General features: G+C 35.1%; 1 protein-coding gene across 1 annotated transcript in view; it reads right to left on the bottom strand.

Moving 5' to 3' along the window:
* BMP5 (bone morphogenetic protein 5) overlaps nt 1-15994 on the bottom strand; it is a 112931-nt gene extending 96937 nt beyond the window's left edge. The window contains exon 1 of the mRNA XM_077903579.1: nt 14779-15994. Within this exon, the coding sequence (XP_077759705.1) occupies nt 14779-15268 (490 nt within the window). The 5' untranslated portion in view covers nt 15269-15994. The remainder of the gene's footprint in view (nt 1-14778) is intronic.
* Nucleotides 15995-18310: the final 2316 nt, after the last annotated feature.

The raw sequence follows: 18310 nt of genomic DNA, 5'->3' as shown, positions 1-18310 counted from the left end.
GTAGCATAGGGAACACAGTCAATAACTTTGTATGTTGACATAAAGTAACTGTGCTTACTGTAGTGAGCATTGCATAATATAGATTTGCCAACTACCATATTGTATACCTAAAACTAATATAACATTATATATTAGTGATACTTAAATAGTAAAAAAAAAAGACTTTTTAAAGAATAAAGTGTACAACACATAATATATACATTGTTCACCTGATGAAAAGGTGTTTGTTTAAAGGATAGAAAGAAATACATTAAAGTATGAACAATGGTTGGTTCTAAACAGTGAAATTAAAATGTTTTTCCTGCTTCTTTTCAATTTGGGTATAAAGTATCCACAATATCAACAAATTATATGATCTTAATGCTCTGCTTACATATTGCCAAAATGGCTTTTATAGAATAGTATTTCCACATGGAAGAGATATTTCTCAGAGTGAGTTCCCTGTAACACTAGGCACCCATGATGCCCTGTTAGGTGAGTCTCAGAGTGCAACATGCTTGTGAAACCATATACTCATGTCCTCCTTGCAGAGATTCACAATGCTTATCAGCATAATCAAGATTCTGAGAAATCTCCTCTTGGAGATACCAAACCAATTTAATTACTGTTTCTCAGCATAAACCAAACTTACCTGACTATAATATTTCAAATAACATCTTTTAAGAAAACATGGAAATACTTTCAATGAAATATACTTTAGGAGGGCCACCTGGGTGGCTCAGTCAATTAAGCAATGGACTCTTGATTTCTTGATTTGGTCTCAGGTCAAGATCCCATGGGTTGTGAGATCCTCCCCGTGAGTGGTCCTGTGCACAGTGGGGAATCTGCGTGAGGATCCTCTCCCTCTGACCACCCCCCCCCATTGACTCCTGCACACACACTCTCATTCTCGGTCTCAAATAAATAAATAAATCTTAAAAAAAAAGAAATATAGTTTGGGAAATAGTGATAAAAATTCTGATTATGATTGCAGTGCCCAAGAGATTTATATAATTATGAGTTAGCATGTGTTAGCTATTATGTGTCAATGAAGCTAGTTGAATCACAATATGACTTTCGACCGATTCATAAGCACTAACTTTATCATTTGTCTTCCTAAGTACATCTCAGTCTAAATCATTAAAAATCAAATACTGAGACCACTGATGCTTCTTATAATCGGTAGATTGTGTAGGTGTGGTTAGGTAAAGGCAAATACAAAAAGAGATAAAGAAAACAGAATTATTACAGAGTAGCATGTGACATCCTAAATGTTCATCTTTACTCTGAAGCTACCCCTTGGCTTGCTCTGCAAAGCAGAGATTAGTGCTCAAGAGTTTAGGCAGGTTGGTATATTAGCTTTGATGTCTGCTTTTCATAATTCCTCTTGACTTTCCTTGCTTGGATTGAGAGCTGAAGAGAGCTGAAAATTAATTGTCTTCATGAACCATATCATTTTGTTTTGAGAAATACTGTCAACCCAAAAATACTTTATTTTGGAAAAAAAATATTTCAAGGCTTTAGTCTTTAATTTATAATATACATGAGAAGCAGAAAGAATAAATTTAGCTCTCATGTGGTATGGGGGAAATGAGTGAGCTATGTGCAAGGAGTTCACTTATACGTGCAAGAGGTAGGGTCACAGCTACTACAGATCAAGAGATATCCATTAAATGTGGAAAGTTGTATAGAACACAGAGGAGATTTCAACAATACCCAGCAGGATGAAGCAAGAGGCTATGTGCCAAAGTTTCTACCTATAGCAAGAGGAATTTCCTAATTTGTAGGTTGTAGGGGGTCCTGCAGTCCAACATTTTATGTCAGCAGGCTTCTCATGAGATTCTCTGGCCAATGCAGGCTTAGGTCAGAAAAAGTGGACCAAGGACACTCATTGCAGGCTGCAGGACAGTGTGTTTGTGTGGCCTCGATACTGGCCAGCAGGCTGGTAGTTGTCTGGCATCCAAATGGACCCATTCTTTGTTTGCACCAGCCTCCAACCTCAGCTTTTGAGGTCTTTTTCTGTTTGTAACTTTGATATCCTGCCTCTCTTCCATTTGGCTAAACGTTACTCCTGTTCATGCCAAGTCTATCTTTTGAAGTTGGGAATCAACACCGATCACCTTTCCCTTCCTCTGTTGGTTGCAGGGCACCAGGGTCAGTACCTTTGGTGCCTGCAAAGTGCTTCCTGCCCCCCTGCCTTCCTGCCTCCCTGCCTTCCTGCCTCCGGTATCATGAATACTTGCCTCCTTCAAAAGGCCACAGCATGCCAGTTCAGAAGAAGGCCTGTTCGAGCCCGTTTTCAGGGCTCCAACTCCAAGATTCTTGGTAAATTCACTGTTGAGCAATTTTTCCCTAAAATATAAAGCATTACTAATGAAGTTAAAATCTCCCAATACATGAAATGATGGAGAAATATAGAGACCTTTACAAAGAGTTTAAACATGTCCCAAGGACAGCCTTCCCAATCGCAGCCACAAAGGCAACACAGCATAGCAGTAAAGAGATTGGACTCTGAATCCAGTTCCTCCTCTTACAAGATGTAGGACTTGGGACAAATGACTTAACATCAGCGGGTCTCACTTCCCTCATCTCTGAATAGGGTCATTTTGTGAGAATTAAATAAGCAAACATTTAAGATGCTGTTAGTGCCCTGTCCCGTATGTCACAAGCACTAGATACCTGCTATCTATGACAATGAATTTCAAGGAGAGCAGAAATCATTACACATCTGGAGTTCTTCTCTTCTCAGAATCTCACTTTGAGAATCCAGTGTTCTGTTGATATGGATTGATAGGTAAACACCAATAACCATGATGGTGTGCCAGCAGACTTGGATCTGGGTTTGGCTGCAGTATTTAGTCCACAGGCAGAGCAAATTGATGGTAAAGAGTAACCCCGTGGCAAAATATTAGTCCATTTTTCCCCATAATCATTTCAAACATCAAGTAATAATTGCCTAATACCTAATATCCTGAGTAAATTCAAAGCAATGTAATCAAAGAGGTCTTTATACCAATTCTTGGAACTCTCTACCAGTTTCTACTTTACAAAATATGTCTCTAGTGACTATGAGTATCACTGAATCCACATCGTGTTCAGTGTGTACAGTAACAAAGTAAACACTGCACGCAACCTTGTAAGCACACAAATGAAGAAGGAAGGTAAGGTCAGGGGTCAAGAATTAGGCAAGATCAAACAACTTCATTTTGAAAAATTATATGACATCTTACCCTTCTTTGCTCAGTACGACACAAATGAACAATGAGTGTTTAAGCCAAACTTATGCTCTGGAATGTGCAGTAAGCAAAGACTGCTTTTGGTTACTACCTTTAAAATCATTGGAACCTCCCTATTAATAAAACCCCACAGCTACAAACACAGGGTTCTGGAAGAGCCCCCAAGCTTCGCTGAAGCTTGGTTCTACCTTTGTTCTATGCCTTTTTGGACTAAAAGTCTTCCTAAGGTTCTGTTTGCTGGTAACAGGCTTTTATTTATGTATTTTAAATGCATTTAAAGGGATTGAGATTTGAAAAATATTTTCACTATACACAGAAGGTTAATTCTACCCAGTTATTTAAATAACAAAACACATTCTTTCAGATAATGCTTTTAATTTTACTTGGTGCTGGAATCTTCTGTGTGGATTTTTTCAAAGTATGTGACATTGAGCAAAAAAATCCTGGCACAAGAACCAGGGATTCTGGGCCTAGACCTCGTTCCTCTTGCCTTGTGATGTTGGCAGTAAAACAGGCACAGTCTTTCGCACAGTGCCTTACCCCATAGTAGGTAATCAACTTATATTTGTCAAATGACTGAATGAATGACCTTTCAGAACTCTAGTTCCAGAGCTGTATACTGTGGAATCATATCTACTTCCGTGAGTGCTACACACTGCAGCGATGCAGATAAAACCACGTAACGTACATGAAGATACTTTCCAGAAGTATAAACCATTATTGTCATTGTGATTAAAAATGACACATTTTTCAAAAGTGGGTTACCAAACTAAAGAGTAGTAGCCAGACAGATCATGGCTCCAGTACTGATTCTGTCATTTACCAGTTGGGTGACCTTTGTGAGTTACTGAATCTCTGATCATGTCTCCATTTTCACATCGACAAACTAGGAAAAAAGAAATATTTACACATACAACTGAGATGCAAATTAATTGACATAATGTGTGCAAGTTGTTCAGTCCAGTTTCTGGCATAGGAATTATATTTATTGTTATTTTTGTCCCTTTAATTACTACTGCTACAACTACACTATAATTTAAAACTGTATCACATGTGACAATATTATATACTTTAAACTTATCACACGCACACACACTAGAATGACAAAGGTTTGCTTAATTTGGATAAATTCTTCCTCAAAGTAATTGATAACTGTAGATGTTAGTTGTTTTCACATGGCAATATGGAAGAGAAAAATCTTACATGTTGATTTGAATAGGTATATATAACTATATATATATATATATATAACTATATATATATATATATAGTTGGAATCCATATTTTATTTTAAGAATTTTAGCATCACAATTAAATATTTAGCAAAGATCATCTTTCAGCATGTTATCAAGTAATGAAAAAAACAATAAATTTATATCTACCCACTCAATGTATTATAAAATATCAGAAGCCAATGTGATGACTTTACAATATGGATATTGTAAACATATACACCTTTGGTTCAACTTTTCAGATCAAACTCATAAGGTCCCATCCTGCTCCAAAATATTATAATGGAAAGCAATTCAAGAAATGTAATAAAAGCATGTGACTGTCATCTGAAAAAACAAAAACAAAAAAACAGTCCAAACAGTTTAGTAAAGTCAAAATACTTAAGACTAAATAGTATTAAATAGGAATGAAATTATAATAATAATAATACAAGAAATAATAACTGCCACAAATTAGAAAAACATAAATTCAAACACAATTTGAGTTACATACAATACAAAAATTTTCTGGATTGAATGGTCATTTGAACTGAGCAGCTTTTCTATTTAGAGTTCAGGAATTTATACACCAAGATTTTCATCATAAATCAACTTTTTTAAAAATTAAAACTAAAAAAAAAAACAAGTTGACCCATGAAAATCATCATTAAATGTCTTCAAGATTTTTTTCCCTTCTTTCAAAGGGTTTTTTAGAAAGTGCTCATGCCTTCACAACCAAATTTCTTCTAATTGTATATTATGACTTGGGCCTGCAATCAGTTTCCCCTTCCCCTTAACAAACAAGTAAATAAAAGAGGTAATATCCAGAACTAAAGTAAAGCCATGGGTTCACTCTAAGATTTTGACCAAAGGTAACATGAAAAGCAACTTTCAGTACAACATCACAGAAACTGCTGCCTTTGAGTGCTCAAAGCGAAGCCCCACAATTACCTATAGGCCCTGAATGGACTGGCCTTGTTTTTCCAGGGCACCCTGAAGAGGGAATGCAGTCCATCAACAGTCCAACTGGAAGACAGAGTCAGGGAAATTCAAGGGTTCATTTTCTTTTGGATAGAGGAAAAGTCATGTGCATAATGTTCCACAATTTTAGCAAGTCATTTATTTGTCAAAATCTGGAGGACTGGGTATAAATCTCCTTGCACATCAGAACTCCACAGAATCTACTCTAATAGAAGTACTTGTAGTAGAAGCAGGGACTATTAATTGAGTCCTTTCTCACAGAGTCTCACAGTCCTGTAACATTACCTCATGAAGTACAATTCTGTATTAGTGTCTCCTCTTGACAGAGGAGGTAACAACTCCAGTGAAGTGAAATAGTTTGTTCAAGGATATGCAGCTGTATGCAAGGCTGATATTCAAACCCCCCTACATTTACACCCTACTGAGAGAGTCAAAGGACTAAATAACCCCTCTTCACTCAAAGCAAAGAAAACATCTACAAAACAGTAACCATAAAGCCTATTTAATTGAGGACCTTCCATCTTCCCCACCAAATAGGTCTTCAATGCCTGCCTCAAGATTCTTTGTAGAGGAGCCTATACAATTTCCAAGTTGAACCCTCTCTTCCTCTGCTCGTGATAATTATAGTTGTAAAATCGGGTTAAAATTACCACCCTTAGCTCTTTGAAGGGGAATGTAGATGATACTACTGGAAAGGAGCCCTTCTACTATGTGCTTCTGTGTGATTAGAGGGTAGGGAAATGGTTCTGGGCCTCAGTGTCTAGCAGTTGGTTATTTATGAGAAGTAAACAGCAGCCATACCTGCTCCTCCAGTAAGTTCTGCCTCTGTGAGTCAGAAGAACACTGCCAGAGGAGAGTAAGGGTAGCAAAGAACAACAATAATCCCAATTTCCCTCATCCTAACATTATTTCTGCCTGCAACATTAACTGTGGAAGATATCATATGATTCCACTCAGAATTCAAAACGTTTTAACACACAGTCATGGGTCACTTCAGGAAGAAAGACATAGGATTGAAAACAAACAGACCTAAAGATTGAAAAAATATACTTCTCTTCCTATTTGCTCTGCCTATTTGCATGTAGTAGTCCTTTCTATACTCTACCAGCAGAGTTTTCTGGTTGGCAATTGTAGTCCAGCTTGTAGTGCGATCTGCAAGCGCCATTTCTCCCTGGATTTCTGGGGGTTTTGTTTTTAATTTTAGTTTGCTCAAAAATAGTTTTTTTAAGAGTTCATTTATTTATTTGACAGAGAGAGAGCACAAGTAGGCAGAGCAGCAGGCAGAGGGAGAGGGAAAAGCAGGCTCCCCTGTCTGAGCCTAGAGCCTGATGACAGCCAGAGGTGAGGTTCAATCCCAGGAAACCAGAATCATGACTCCCAGCCAAAGGTGGATGCTTAACCAACGGGGCCACCAAGGTGCCCTAAAATAGTGTTAATACATCACACAAAATTACTGATCCATATACAACTTAAGAATTTTTCAGCATGTCATACCTATTTTGCCACTTTGCCAACTCGTGAAGTTAATAATTCCCACACTAAATCATGATTATCTCTTGAATTTTATAATAACTTAGTAGGACAAAGGTTAACATGTGTGTGTGTGCATATATAGACACACACACATATACATAATTAACTTGCACTGAAATTGAAGTGGCTCTAGAACTTTCATTGACTAAGCACCTAATTAATATTCATTTACCCATTTGTGCCAAATATCTTCAGTTTGTGCCTCAAGCAAGATTCACACTCCACATTTCTCTCCTCTGCTCTCTGCACCAGGAAGCTGACTTACATGAGCTCCACCAGCAGGCTCCATGGCCCTGTGGCTCTTGGTGCCGAAGGGAACATGGCAGAAAAAGTATGGGCTGAGTATTTAGTCCTGCTGAGTATTTAGGGGTTGGCTGCTCTCTTTCACAAAGGCCACGGTTCCTGTCAGGATACCTTCCCCATGCAACTGTCTTCTCAGTTTTCTGGTAACTATTTCTGCTCCCCCTCACCCAAGAACTCCTGAAAAAAGGCTCCTCTGCTGTTCCAGGTGCTGCATTATCTCCTGTTTTGCCAGAAAGCTCTGCCCACAACATGATAAACATTACAACATTGGGTAAACCCTCCTCAGATGATTCAGTTTGTCCATGCTGTCTCTTTCCTTCTGGGATGCTGATATACCCCTGAGGATAAAAAAGGTTAAATAGGATATGGTTCCTACCATCTCAACATGTGATCAAATATGCAGGGCTGGCTTCTCTGGCATGTGACCTGTGCAGTTGCACAGGCCCCATGCTCATAAGGACCGTATACTTCAGCTTATATTCTGCTTCTGCTATGTTGGAATTCTTGCTAATTGCTGAACAAGAGGCCCCACATTTGTATTTTACATTGGGCTCCACAAACTATTTAGCCATTCTAGCAGAGCTGTTGGATACACACAACTCTAGTAACAATAACAGCTATTTACTGAGGGCTCACTATGTTCCAACTACTCTTCTTAAAATTATACCTATATTCACTCGTCTCTTCCTCTCCACACCCAATGAGGATTGGCATTTTTTTTTAAATAAGGAACCAGGGTCACAGAGAGAAATTAAGTAACTTGCCCAAGATCACACTGTAGAAAGTGTAGAGTATGGGATTCCAATCCAGTCTTCTGGCTTCTCCTACGCTACTCTACTTCTGTGATAGAAACACAGAAAGGAGCACAATAAGATTTAATCAATAACTAAAACTTAAATCCATGTGAGCAGTAATATGCATGGACTTAAGACTGGCAATAACAGTGTCTCCTACATGGGAAGGCTAATCACAAAGTTACAATAGGACAGAAAACCTGTGCAGAGCAAATAAAATTGAATTTCTCATATCATAGCATAAGAATGGTTGAAGGGATTTGTAAAGGTTAATAAACCTTTTGATTTTGACCTGTCTTTTAGTTTTACATCTGTTTATGATGTAATGAATTTACATCCATTTATCCTGACTTTCTCAAACTATCTTCTTTATTCCTAACAATTCCAGGAAAGCTGGTAAACAGCAAGAATAAGAAATATTATTTACTTTCAGAGACAAGTTGAATAAACACAATAAGATATAATTTCATTAGATTCATTTATTTCTAAAACAGAGACTTGTTCTTCTAATGCAAGCACCAATACTTGGCTACTTATGAAAAGAAAAATGAAAGACCACAACATCATGAAGACAGGGATCTTTACTGTCTTAGAAATTATAAAATAGCACATACTCCAGTTTAGTCTCTATGCCAATCAATTTATTTCAAATTATACAGGATTTTGGTTTTTAAGTTTTATATAATGTTTATATAACTCACTGCCTTCCTGTCTTTGGTTATGTAAGGTTGTTGTTATTTTCCTTTCTCCTAAAACCACTAGACATCCTTCTGACTAATCAGAGATGTTTTTTTCCTTCATTTTAGACATTGCACATTTTAATAGATTTCTGTTTCCACTTTCTTAAATTACAGTTTTATCACAATCATCTAGACAATACTTGTATAAATCAGTGCTTACTACCTGATTACATGGACTCATATAGACCTCTGCGAGAAAGGCAGGTAAATACTCCACAGTTATTATAATCTCACTGTCCTAACTTTAAGATTGGATCTCACACATACCAATCTGACATCAAAAATCACAACAGTTCTCCTCTTCCCCAAATAAATGAACCATTTGTCGGGGCTGACTGGTGAATATTAGAGGCTATCTCAGCCAACGGTATTATTTTAAGAGATGAGCAAATGGGGAAACCCCACAGCCCGGCCAATAAAATATGAACTTAAGGTGCAAAGAAGCACTCATAAATATGACTAGAACAAGGGATTCATTGTTTGGCTCCAACCCTTCCAGTGGCTCCTCTGATCTCAGCCCCTCTCTGTGCGTCAGGGAAGCCTCTTCCTTTAACCTGTGGTTTTTTCAAGCTGAGCCACTACATTATTTATGACTGTAAATGTGAGTAGCCTGTCTGTACGCTCCTTGTACACACACACAGAGAGCCCCCCTTCCTTTTCCCCACTTTGGTATTTTAGCATGGAAGGATGAAAGGGTTTTCCCCTGGAGCTGATGTGGTTGGGATGTTGAATTAGCTGCTGTGTCAGTATGAGGTAGACTGAGGATTTCCCAACACATCCTCCACCTGCACAACCCAAAGACCAGCCTCTGATGACTCATTTCATTCATTTTCTTTCTTCCAAAAGCTTTTTAAAAAATATATGTTTTATTTCTTTCTCTGTCTCATCCTCATTGTCCTCTGCCCTTGATCTTTTTATCCTCCTTCATCCCCTCTTCTCAACTTAAAAAAAGGAAATAATCTCTTCACAGATGTGACATGAGGGTTAAATAGAAATAATATAAGCTAATGCATTTTATAAACTGAGAATTGCATTTTTTTCTTACTGTTACTTTTGTTCAATGTTGCATTTTCATTCTTTTTTTTTCTTACTTTCCCTTAAGTTTCCCTTTTTAAATTTTAATTATGTTATAAAATAAGGAAGGCAAAAACAATTAAATCCTGTCAATGGGATCCTCAGGGAGAGGTGAGGAGGCAAAGAAGAATGGGATATTGGAGAAACAATTTCAGGGGATGGCAAGAGCCAGAGAAGTTCTGATGCCCTGGGGAGCTTTTCTCCTGATGGGTGGAGGCTGCAATTGGCACATCATAACCTTTTCCTTCTCAATTCCAGAGAAACAGGAGACTGTACCTAAATGATCAAGCTGTAACTAATTGATTTTCAGCTAATCTCAGCCTCCAGCTATGAAGAAACAAGGACCAAAGGCGGACCCCAGGAAGGGGTGGGAACAGTAAGAGAAGGGGTGCCAAGAAAGCCTGGAGGTAGAAAGACCATCAACTAAAGAGGAAAGGCCAAATAACGTGAGGGAAGTGGGGGTGGGAGACGGAGATGATATTGAATAAATGGAAGAATGAAAGGAGGGAACGAGTTGGTGGGTCAGGCAGTCCCAAGCCCTCTGAGTTTATGTTATCATACCTTCATAGTTCCAGCTGTTAACTTCTGATTAAACTTTTACAACTGGCTATTTGTGAGTGACCACTGAGATGAGCAAAAAGGTTTTAATTAAACTATGTAATTATACCTATCTCCGCAGCCATGCCCATCATTTGACAATAATGTGGCTTTAAAGAACAAGAATCCCTTGGGTCACATTCATGAATGCCAAGGGCTGTTGAAGAAGAAAGTAAAAAGATTTCCACTCTCAGCAACTTCTTTTCTCGTCAAAAGTTAAAGTTGTTAAAGAATTATTGTTTTGCCCAATAGTAGCATTTGTTATTTCATGCCTATCCATGAATAGATACTATAAGGGTTTTAGGCCATCTTGTCTCCCTTCCCATCACCACCTCCCCCAAAAATCTTACAAGTGTTTATAGGTATGTTTATGTTACGCAAGTGTTAATAACCCTGTTGGAAAGACTACATAGATAGGCATCTTTAGGTAGATCTGTGTATAAATTCCTCTCCACTGGGCACTTGAGTCAGCCAAAAGCAACAATAAATATCAATGATGTCTTTCAAACCTGTCAACCAAGAACATAAGCAATTTTTTCTTCCAGTACCAGGAGAGTTTAATGATTTGGGGAAGTGAGGGGAGAGAGTTTAATTTAAAGTTTTCAAAGATTTTTTCTCTATTTCATATTTTAACATGCTAAATATGTTGTTATAAAATATGAAAAAAATATAAGCATCACATTCATGTACTTTCATGCTTTAGAATTAATACATGTTCTTGAAATATATCTTAGAAGTTTTTGACTTCAAACGAACTGATCAGAAACCATTAAAAAAAAAAACAAAATAATTCATCAGAGAAATACATGTAGCCATGGAATACTATGAAAATCAATTTCCTACATTCACTGTTTTTTGTAATTTCCTTTAAAACATCTACAATGTTGTGTCATTTTAATTGTACTATCACCAAGCAATCAAATAAAATTGCCTTCTAGCTAAAAGATCTTCGGAAATACGCTACATGTTTATCTTAATGTAAACAGAAGATATACTTAAAAATTGCAAGCAAGTTGCCTAATCTTCCCTTTTATTTGCATAGATATCTGATATATAAACGAACCCTTAACATTTTTGAAAAAGATGGTTAAAAAAGAAGAGATTTACCAGAAAGATATTTTTGTGTTTAACAAAATAACATGGTACTGACTAAGCAAAGATGCCTGGGACAATCAACAGTTTTAGGGACAAAGCAGAAGAGTCAACCTGTAAAAGCTGGACACTAGACATTATGACACTGACGAAAGTTGGCCTAAAAACAATGAATCCAAGAGAGTGGAAAATTTCTCTTCACACAATAATTAATATTTGTCTCTTCAAAATGAGGAAATCACTAAAACAAAGTAAAGGTCAAAATAAGGTGCTTGTTTTCATATCTAGTTGTTTACATTGGCCTTAAGGCAATTTATTCACTTTTTTTTTCTTTTAGGAAATTCTAATCTATTTTCTTTTATGAACAAAAAATTAATCTCATCTGAAATTTTAAAGAATAGATATTTTGTTAAATGCTTCAGTTTAAATTAACTTAATGGATTTTGATGAGCAAAACTAATGTCAGAAAAAAATGTCTTTCTGAATGACAGTAATTGTAAAAAATCCATTATCTGACATGAAAATGACACATAGAAGCATTAATATAAAGGATGCTATTACATCCTTTTAATGTAATTCAACTTATTATGGGAACTGTCAATAGATTCTTTTCACATATTTAAAAATCCAGGTGATTTCCTTAATACAAATCCCTGGCCTAGTGCTAATTTGCTCATTTGCCCTTAGTCCCCACTGTATACATATCTTTTAAGATACTAAAATAAATAAATAAATAAAATCCTCTTGAGTCCTATAAGAACATAAAAAATAATTACAGTACTATTTGTTAATTAATATTACATTAAGAACCACTGAAATTCTTAGTACAGTTAATTATGATATTCCACTTTTACCTTTTCTAAGTCTACTTTGACCTGTTTTTATTATGAAAGAAATACAGAAGTTAATGCCTGTACTAAGTAGTGATTGGTTGTAAGTTTTGGAAATATTAAAAGGCATGGTCTAAGGATAAAAGAAAATTGTGGTTCAATTTTCCTCAGAGACTCCTAGGAAAAACTTGGTATCAAAATCTGTCAGTAATTTCACATGAAACATTTAGGTTGGACTTATTAAATAAAGAAAAAACAATATGATTTATTACTGAAGATAAATTGCTGTTTAGCAGTTCCAGCATGATAAAAATAAATATTTTCTGAAGCTTATATCTGATATTGTTTCTATGGCGCAAAATGAATAATTGTGTTTCATGATATAGTTAGTAAACTGCTTTGTTGTTATAATCCAAACAATACAACCAAAATTTCATTGATTTAAAAATATAGGTATTCTTTAGAGATAAAAACAGTTCTAGAAGTCACTGAATAAAACTATTTATTTATTATTGTTTTTGGCTTTCTTATTCTGTATAAATGTATAAAAAGTAATGGCATACAGATTGAAAAATCATACTTAATTCCTTTCTAAAACAAATACATTTCTTTTGTGAATGAGCAAAGTATTTGATTTCAATAAAATATATTTTTAGAACAGATTCATGACTGAGCTTTTGTTTTTTAAAATACATAACACATTCTTGTCTGTCAGATTTTAGATGACCTGAACTAATCTTTTCAGTGACTTATTTTATGCATATGTAAATCATGCTAGATTGAAATTTTTCTATTAGAATATTACAGCTTCATTAAATTATCGAATAATGCCTTCGAAATTGCAACAAACTAAAATATGCCATAAGCCACACTGCATACCACTTACAGTAGGAAAAGGCAATCAAACTAATTTAGAATTAAGCCATATTTTAATGGCTTGAAAGTTCCAAATGAAACCTGTTAATTATATGCAGAAGTAAAGGCCTCCAGGACACCTGATTAGGGCAACCAATGATGACTTACTAAAACTTAATAATGAGAGCTTTGTCTCTAGAAACATGAAACATGATTTATTAAGCACCTTATCCTTTATGCTAGGATTGCTAAGAGCAAATGAGCAGAGCATATTAAGCAACATGTTTTATAAAAGCATTCATGTATTTGAATTTGTTGCTATCTGACTTTTCAAAGACTATTTTCTTTGAGATATTATTCAAGGAAGTTTTTAATTAAGTATTATAAAACATGTCAATTTTAAGTCAAAGCAGATTGCAGTTTTCAAACAAAGTTTTGAAAGTTCTTACATTAAAATGTTTCTAATTCTTTCAAGTTGATTAAATTTGTTTATAAAAATTTTGCATTCAAAATTAAATATGTATTATGTTATTTTTTGAATGTCTGAAGATAGTGAATTTTCATCTTTAGCCTCTACTAAAACTTTTTTTTAAAATACCATCCTTGTAAAATCATTGTAAATGGTGATTCCTTAATATTTTTTGAGAGATGAAATATTGGGCACTAATTTACCATTTGATATTGTCAATATTTAAAAATTACCATGAAAGTACCAGCATTGAGTAACACATAATTTAAGAAAATTATTCTCTAATAATGCTGCTAATTAAAGAACTTTTCATTTGTTTTATCTTAAAGGAAAAGGAAAATTTTGCATAGGTAAACACCATCACAGCATGTTTTATATTCCTTGCTTCTGGAAACAATCAAATGGGTATGATACCATTTCATCATTAAGAAGTTAAGAAATGTTAGTTTGAAGATTCCTTTCCAAAATATTTTTCAGAGTTTCAGAATCTCTCCCTGAAAATCTTGGATAGTAATCTTTTATAGTATTATTTGATCTTAGTTCATTGGATATTCATATTTTCACAGTAGCTGATCGCCCCAAATAAGAGTTTTTAGGTGGCATATAAATGTAATCTTACATGTTTGTTAAATTGCTAACAAAAAAAAAATGTTTCAGAATGTCACTTTACTTTTCAATCTGCAAAAGCTTGTTTCTTTTTTATTTGTATTATTATTTTTTTACCCATAGTACAGCTATCCTCACAAATTCTCCTCTTTTGTAGACTATTGCCTATTTACTCATACATTAAAGCAAGATTGAAATTTTAACAAGACCTAAAAGGACCCAAATCTATCCAATCATGTTTAATTTTAGCTTTTCATATTTAAAAAATTAAATATATATAGTATGTATGTGTGTATGACTTTGTTGCCTAAAGCAAAATCTTACATGGTATCAGTGAAAGGAAGGAAACAGAAGCTGGAGAAGAGAGTTATAGAAAATGACTTTGTATAAACACGACCACCTACCAAGCAGCTACTTTACTATTAAAAAAACTTCCACTTAGTAATAATATAGTTTAACAAATAAAAGAACAACATACCTAAATTGACAAAGCTCATGACCATGTCAGCATCATTCAGAAAGTTGGTATCATGTAGGCTGGCTAGAGGTGGGCTCTGGGTGGTCAGAGGAGTCGTTCGAGATAACTGTATGCGACGAGGGTACCCATTGGGAGAAGCTGGATATCCTTTTCTTGTTCCTCTGGTCTCTCCTGCCAGGGATGCCCTCACTGAGTATTCCGACTCTTCGGGATTTTCTTCATTGGCCATAGCATTGTATAGGTCCAGCATAAAGAGAGGTGCAGAGGAAGCTTGTTTTCCAGGTGAAAATGGTCTGGGTCTATGAGGCAAACCCAAGATAGAGAGAATTTCTCTCTGTATTTCCCGTCTTTCATGGTTCCGTAGTCTTCTATAAATAAAACTGGAGTGAACATGATTGTCTCCCAAACCTCCTTTTGCATAACCCACTAGAACCCAGCAGCTCCAGAGGAAACCCACAATACTCCTAAGTAGAAATACAGTCAGATGCATTTTTGTCCAAAAGCAAAAGTTGATATTTTTAGTCCTTCTTGTCCTCTTAAAAAAAAAAAAAAAAAAAAAAAAAATCTAAGTTCCTAGGAGGTACGCTTTCCCAGGAGCTGAAAAAACAAATTTACCTATTCTTCATGACAGTGACATTTCTGAACATAACATTCTCACTGATTTTCCTGTCCTATTTTAAATATTTTGGAATATGTCAAGAGTAGTTATTTCAAAGAAAGCTGAAACTTGGATTTCCAATTATCCACAGTTGTTAAGAGTTTTTGCTGCATTGATGTAGCAGAAGACGGCTAATATTATTTGATCAGATGACCTATGCATTCCTATATGGATTTATGATAATCAGGCCTTTGGTATTTGAATCAACGAAAGTTGATCTTCTGATAAACTGTAGTTCCCAGAGTTATCTTCACTTGCTCTTGAGTTCTTCTCAACCCTTGAGCTCTTTCCAAGACAAATCCTGATTTCTGAATCACAGATCTATGCTGGTCTGCACCTTGGTGTTGGAATATATATTTGTCCGGCAGCTTGGTGATAACTTTACCATCTTTTGTGTCGTCTTAGTGTAAAATAAGACTCAAGGTTGTACTATTCAAGTAAATGTGTTTCCCTGAATTTACTTGAAAACCTTCCTGTAAGTCCATTCAATCCCTTTCTCCTTCTAACTGTTAATTCCACCTCCAGCAGGCACAAATATACCAGCCCTCTTCAAGGGAGATCTAAAGAGTAATGTAAGCACGACCCTGCTGGGAAAGAAGAGGCTTCTCATTGTAATTTGAAACTGGTAAAGCAAAAAGAACTTAACCCTTTTGCTACCAGGAAAGCCTTCATTTTCACAATTTCATAGCCACGCATCTAACAGAGCACAGTGCTACATGGAGCACAGAAGTCCTGAAGGGGAGAAAAGCCAGTTTTCAAGCAGCAGACTGAAAATTTTGCCACCACTTTTATCTAGTACTCTTTCAGATCTTTCTTTTCATAGTACACATTTAATATACTTCTATATTAAGTCTCAGGTTGTGAGTAAATTAACATACATCTCAGTTCTGTATTTGAGGTTATTTCTAGCTTTTATGAGTTATTAAAATTTACTTCATAAAAAATAAAAGGACAAGTTGTAAATTGAGGTTAATTTGTTGTTTCTTAATGACAGCCAGATCTTTTTAGAATAAAGTACAGTAGAGAAGTAATCACCAGTAAATATATACTAGCTCCCAAACCAGTAGTTATAGTAATTTAATAATGGTGATGAGATAGCCCAGCTTTAATGATCTTTAAAATTCTAAACAGGAAAAAGCATTTATAGTTCTATTAAGTCAGTTACAGTTAAAAGACAAATACCCTAACACTGTCATGATTCTGAACTTTTAAGTCATTTCAGTTGAAATGTAAACAGACTTACTAATTAGATTTTTCCCATAAGTTATACTCTGTCCTTTGGTTCTTTTTAACCCATGCAAATAAACACAAGTCAAATATTCTTTATGACTACATGCAGATTGAAATTTGCGTTTTCAAAATTTGATGGGTATAATGGGGAAAGTGCACACCTTTCTAAAATACCGTACTTAATCCAAGGAAATGAGCAAAGTATGTGTTTATCCTTAATGTTTAATGCCTTTAAAATTTGGAAGTCTACAATGTTTTTGTGCAGTTATAATTTTCCTTACAAGCTCTCACTTAACCTTAGGGCTCACAGTACTTTCATTGTCTGGGATATTATTCTGATACCAGTGTAGATTAATCGAGCAAATTCTAAAACTATTATGAAATTTCAATGTTTTTCTTTTATTCTACCTAGAGGTGCCTGGTTTCTTGTTTAATTTCTTTTTAAATATTTCCTCTGAGTGTCTAAAGCAAAGCCATATTTTTTACAAATCTTCAATTTATTGGTGAAGGCAAGATATTGAAAGGGCTTGCAGAATCTTATTGTGTACCTCATTTTTCTTATACAAACGCACTGCACTAAAACTTGATAATGCTGTTTAATATTTGCCCTATCAAAGATTCATGATTAACAGCCATGTAGCATACATGGAAGCAGACCCAAGTACTGACATACATGGAACACCTCTATAAAATAGATATCACGTGAATAGCAATAATGCACGTTGTAAGTACATGAAGGAATATCATTTCAGTAAGAAATTATTTAAGCCACTAAATAATTCTTAAAATTGTTTATTTCATGTCCAAACTAAACTAAGAATTTATTCCTCATTGCTGTGGATTCAAATCAAGCCATTTGAGACAAAAGAAAAACAAAAAAGAAAACGAAATAAAACAGAACAAAACCAAAACCAAAACCAAAACAAAACAAAAAAAAACCACACCTTTTTCTCTTCATTTATAAAACCAATCCTTGCTAAAACCTACTATAGTTTTCTCTACATTTTTAAGTAAATTATCAAGGTTATGAATATGTTTCATATGTTTCTAGAGTACAGCATAAAGTTACAAGTAAAAATTGGCCACACTAGAGGAAGAAACAACATTTATTATCTTCTACATGTGCTGATTTGTTTCCCTAAGAAATAAGTGAAAAATGAAAATGAGTCTAGGTGTCACAAGTCTCAAAAACTCATTTTCCCAAAGCATGATTTATAATATCAATCAGTGTAATTGCAATTTAACTGCTTAACCAGACATATAGCCTACCACTATGTTGGAAATCAGTTGCCAATATTTCTGGTCAGAATTTTTAGTATCCACCCTCCCCCTACCTTCCCTTCCAACTCAGACTAGTTTTGGCAAACATTCATTTTTCAAAAGAATCAACATGTGCAATGAGAGAAAAAAATAAAGAAGAAAAAAACTTGCCAGGAATAAGGGGAAATGCTAACCACCAAATGAAAAGTCAGATTCATTTTCAATTAAATGTATTTTACTACGTAATTTGGATTCCCAGGTAGATTTTTATTTTATATACATGAGAGCAATTTGAAAGATAAAGTATCTGCAACTGCAAAGAATAAACATTCCAAAGCTCAGAGCATGTATTTAAAAGTTGTATAAGTCATTGAACATAGTGAA

The sequence above is a fragment of the Canis aureus genome, chromosome 7, assembly GCF_053574225.1.
Source record: "Canis aureus isolate CA01 chromosome 7, VMU_Caureus_v.1.0, whole genome shotgun sequence".
Classification (NCBI taxonomy): domain Eukaryota; kingdom Metazoa; phylum Chordata; class Mammalia; order Carnivora; family Canidae; genus Canis; species Canis aureus.
The sequence above is the reverse complement of the archived record's forward strand: the minus strand, read 5'-3'. Positions and strand labels throughout refer to the sequence as shown.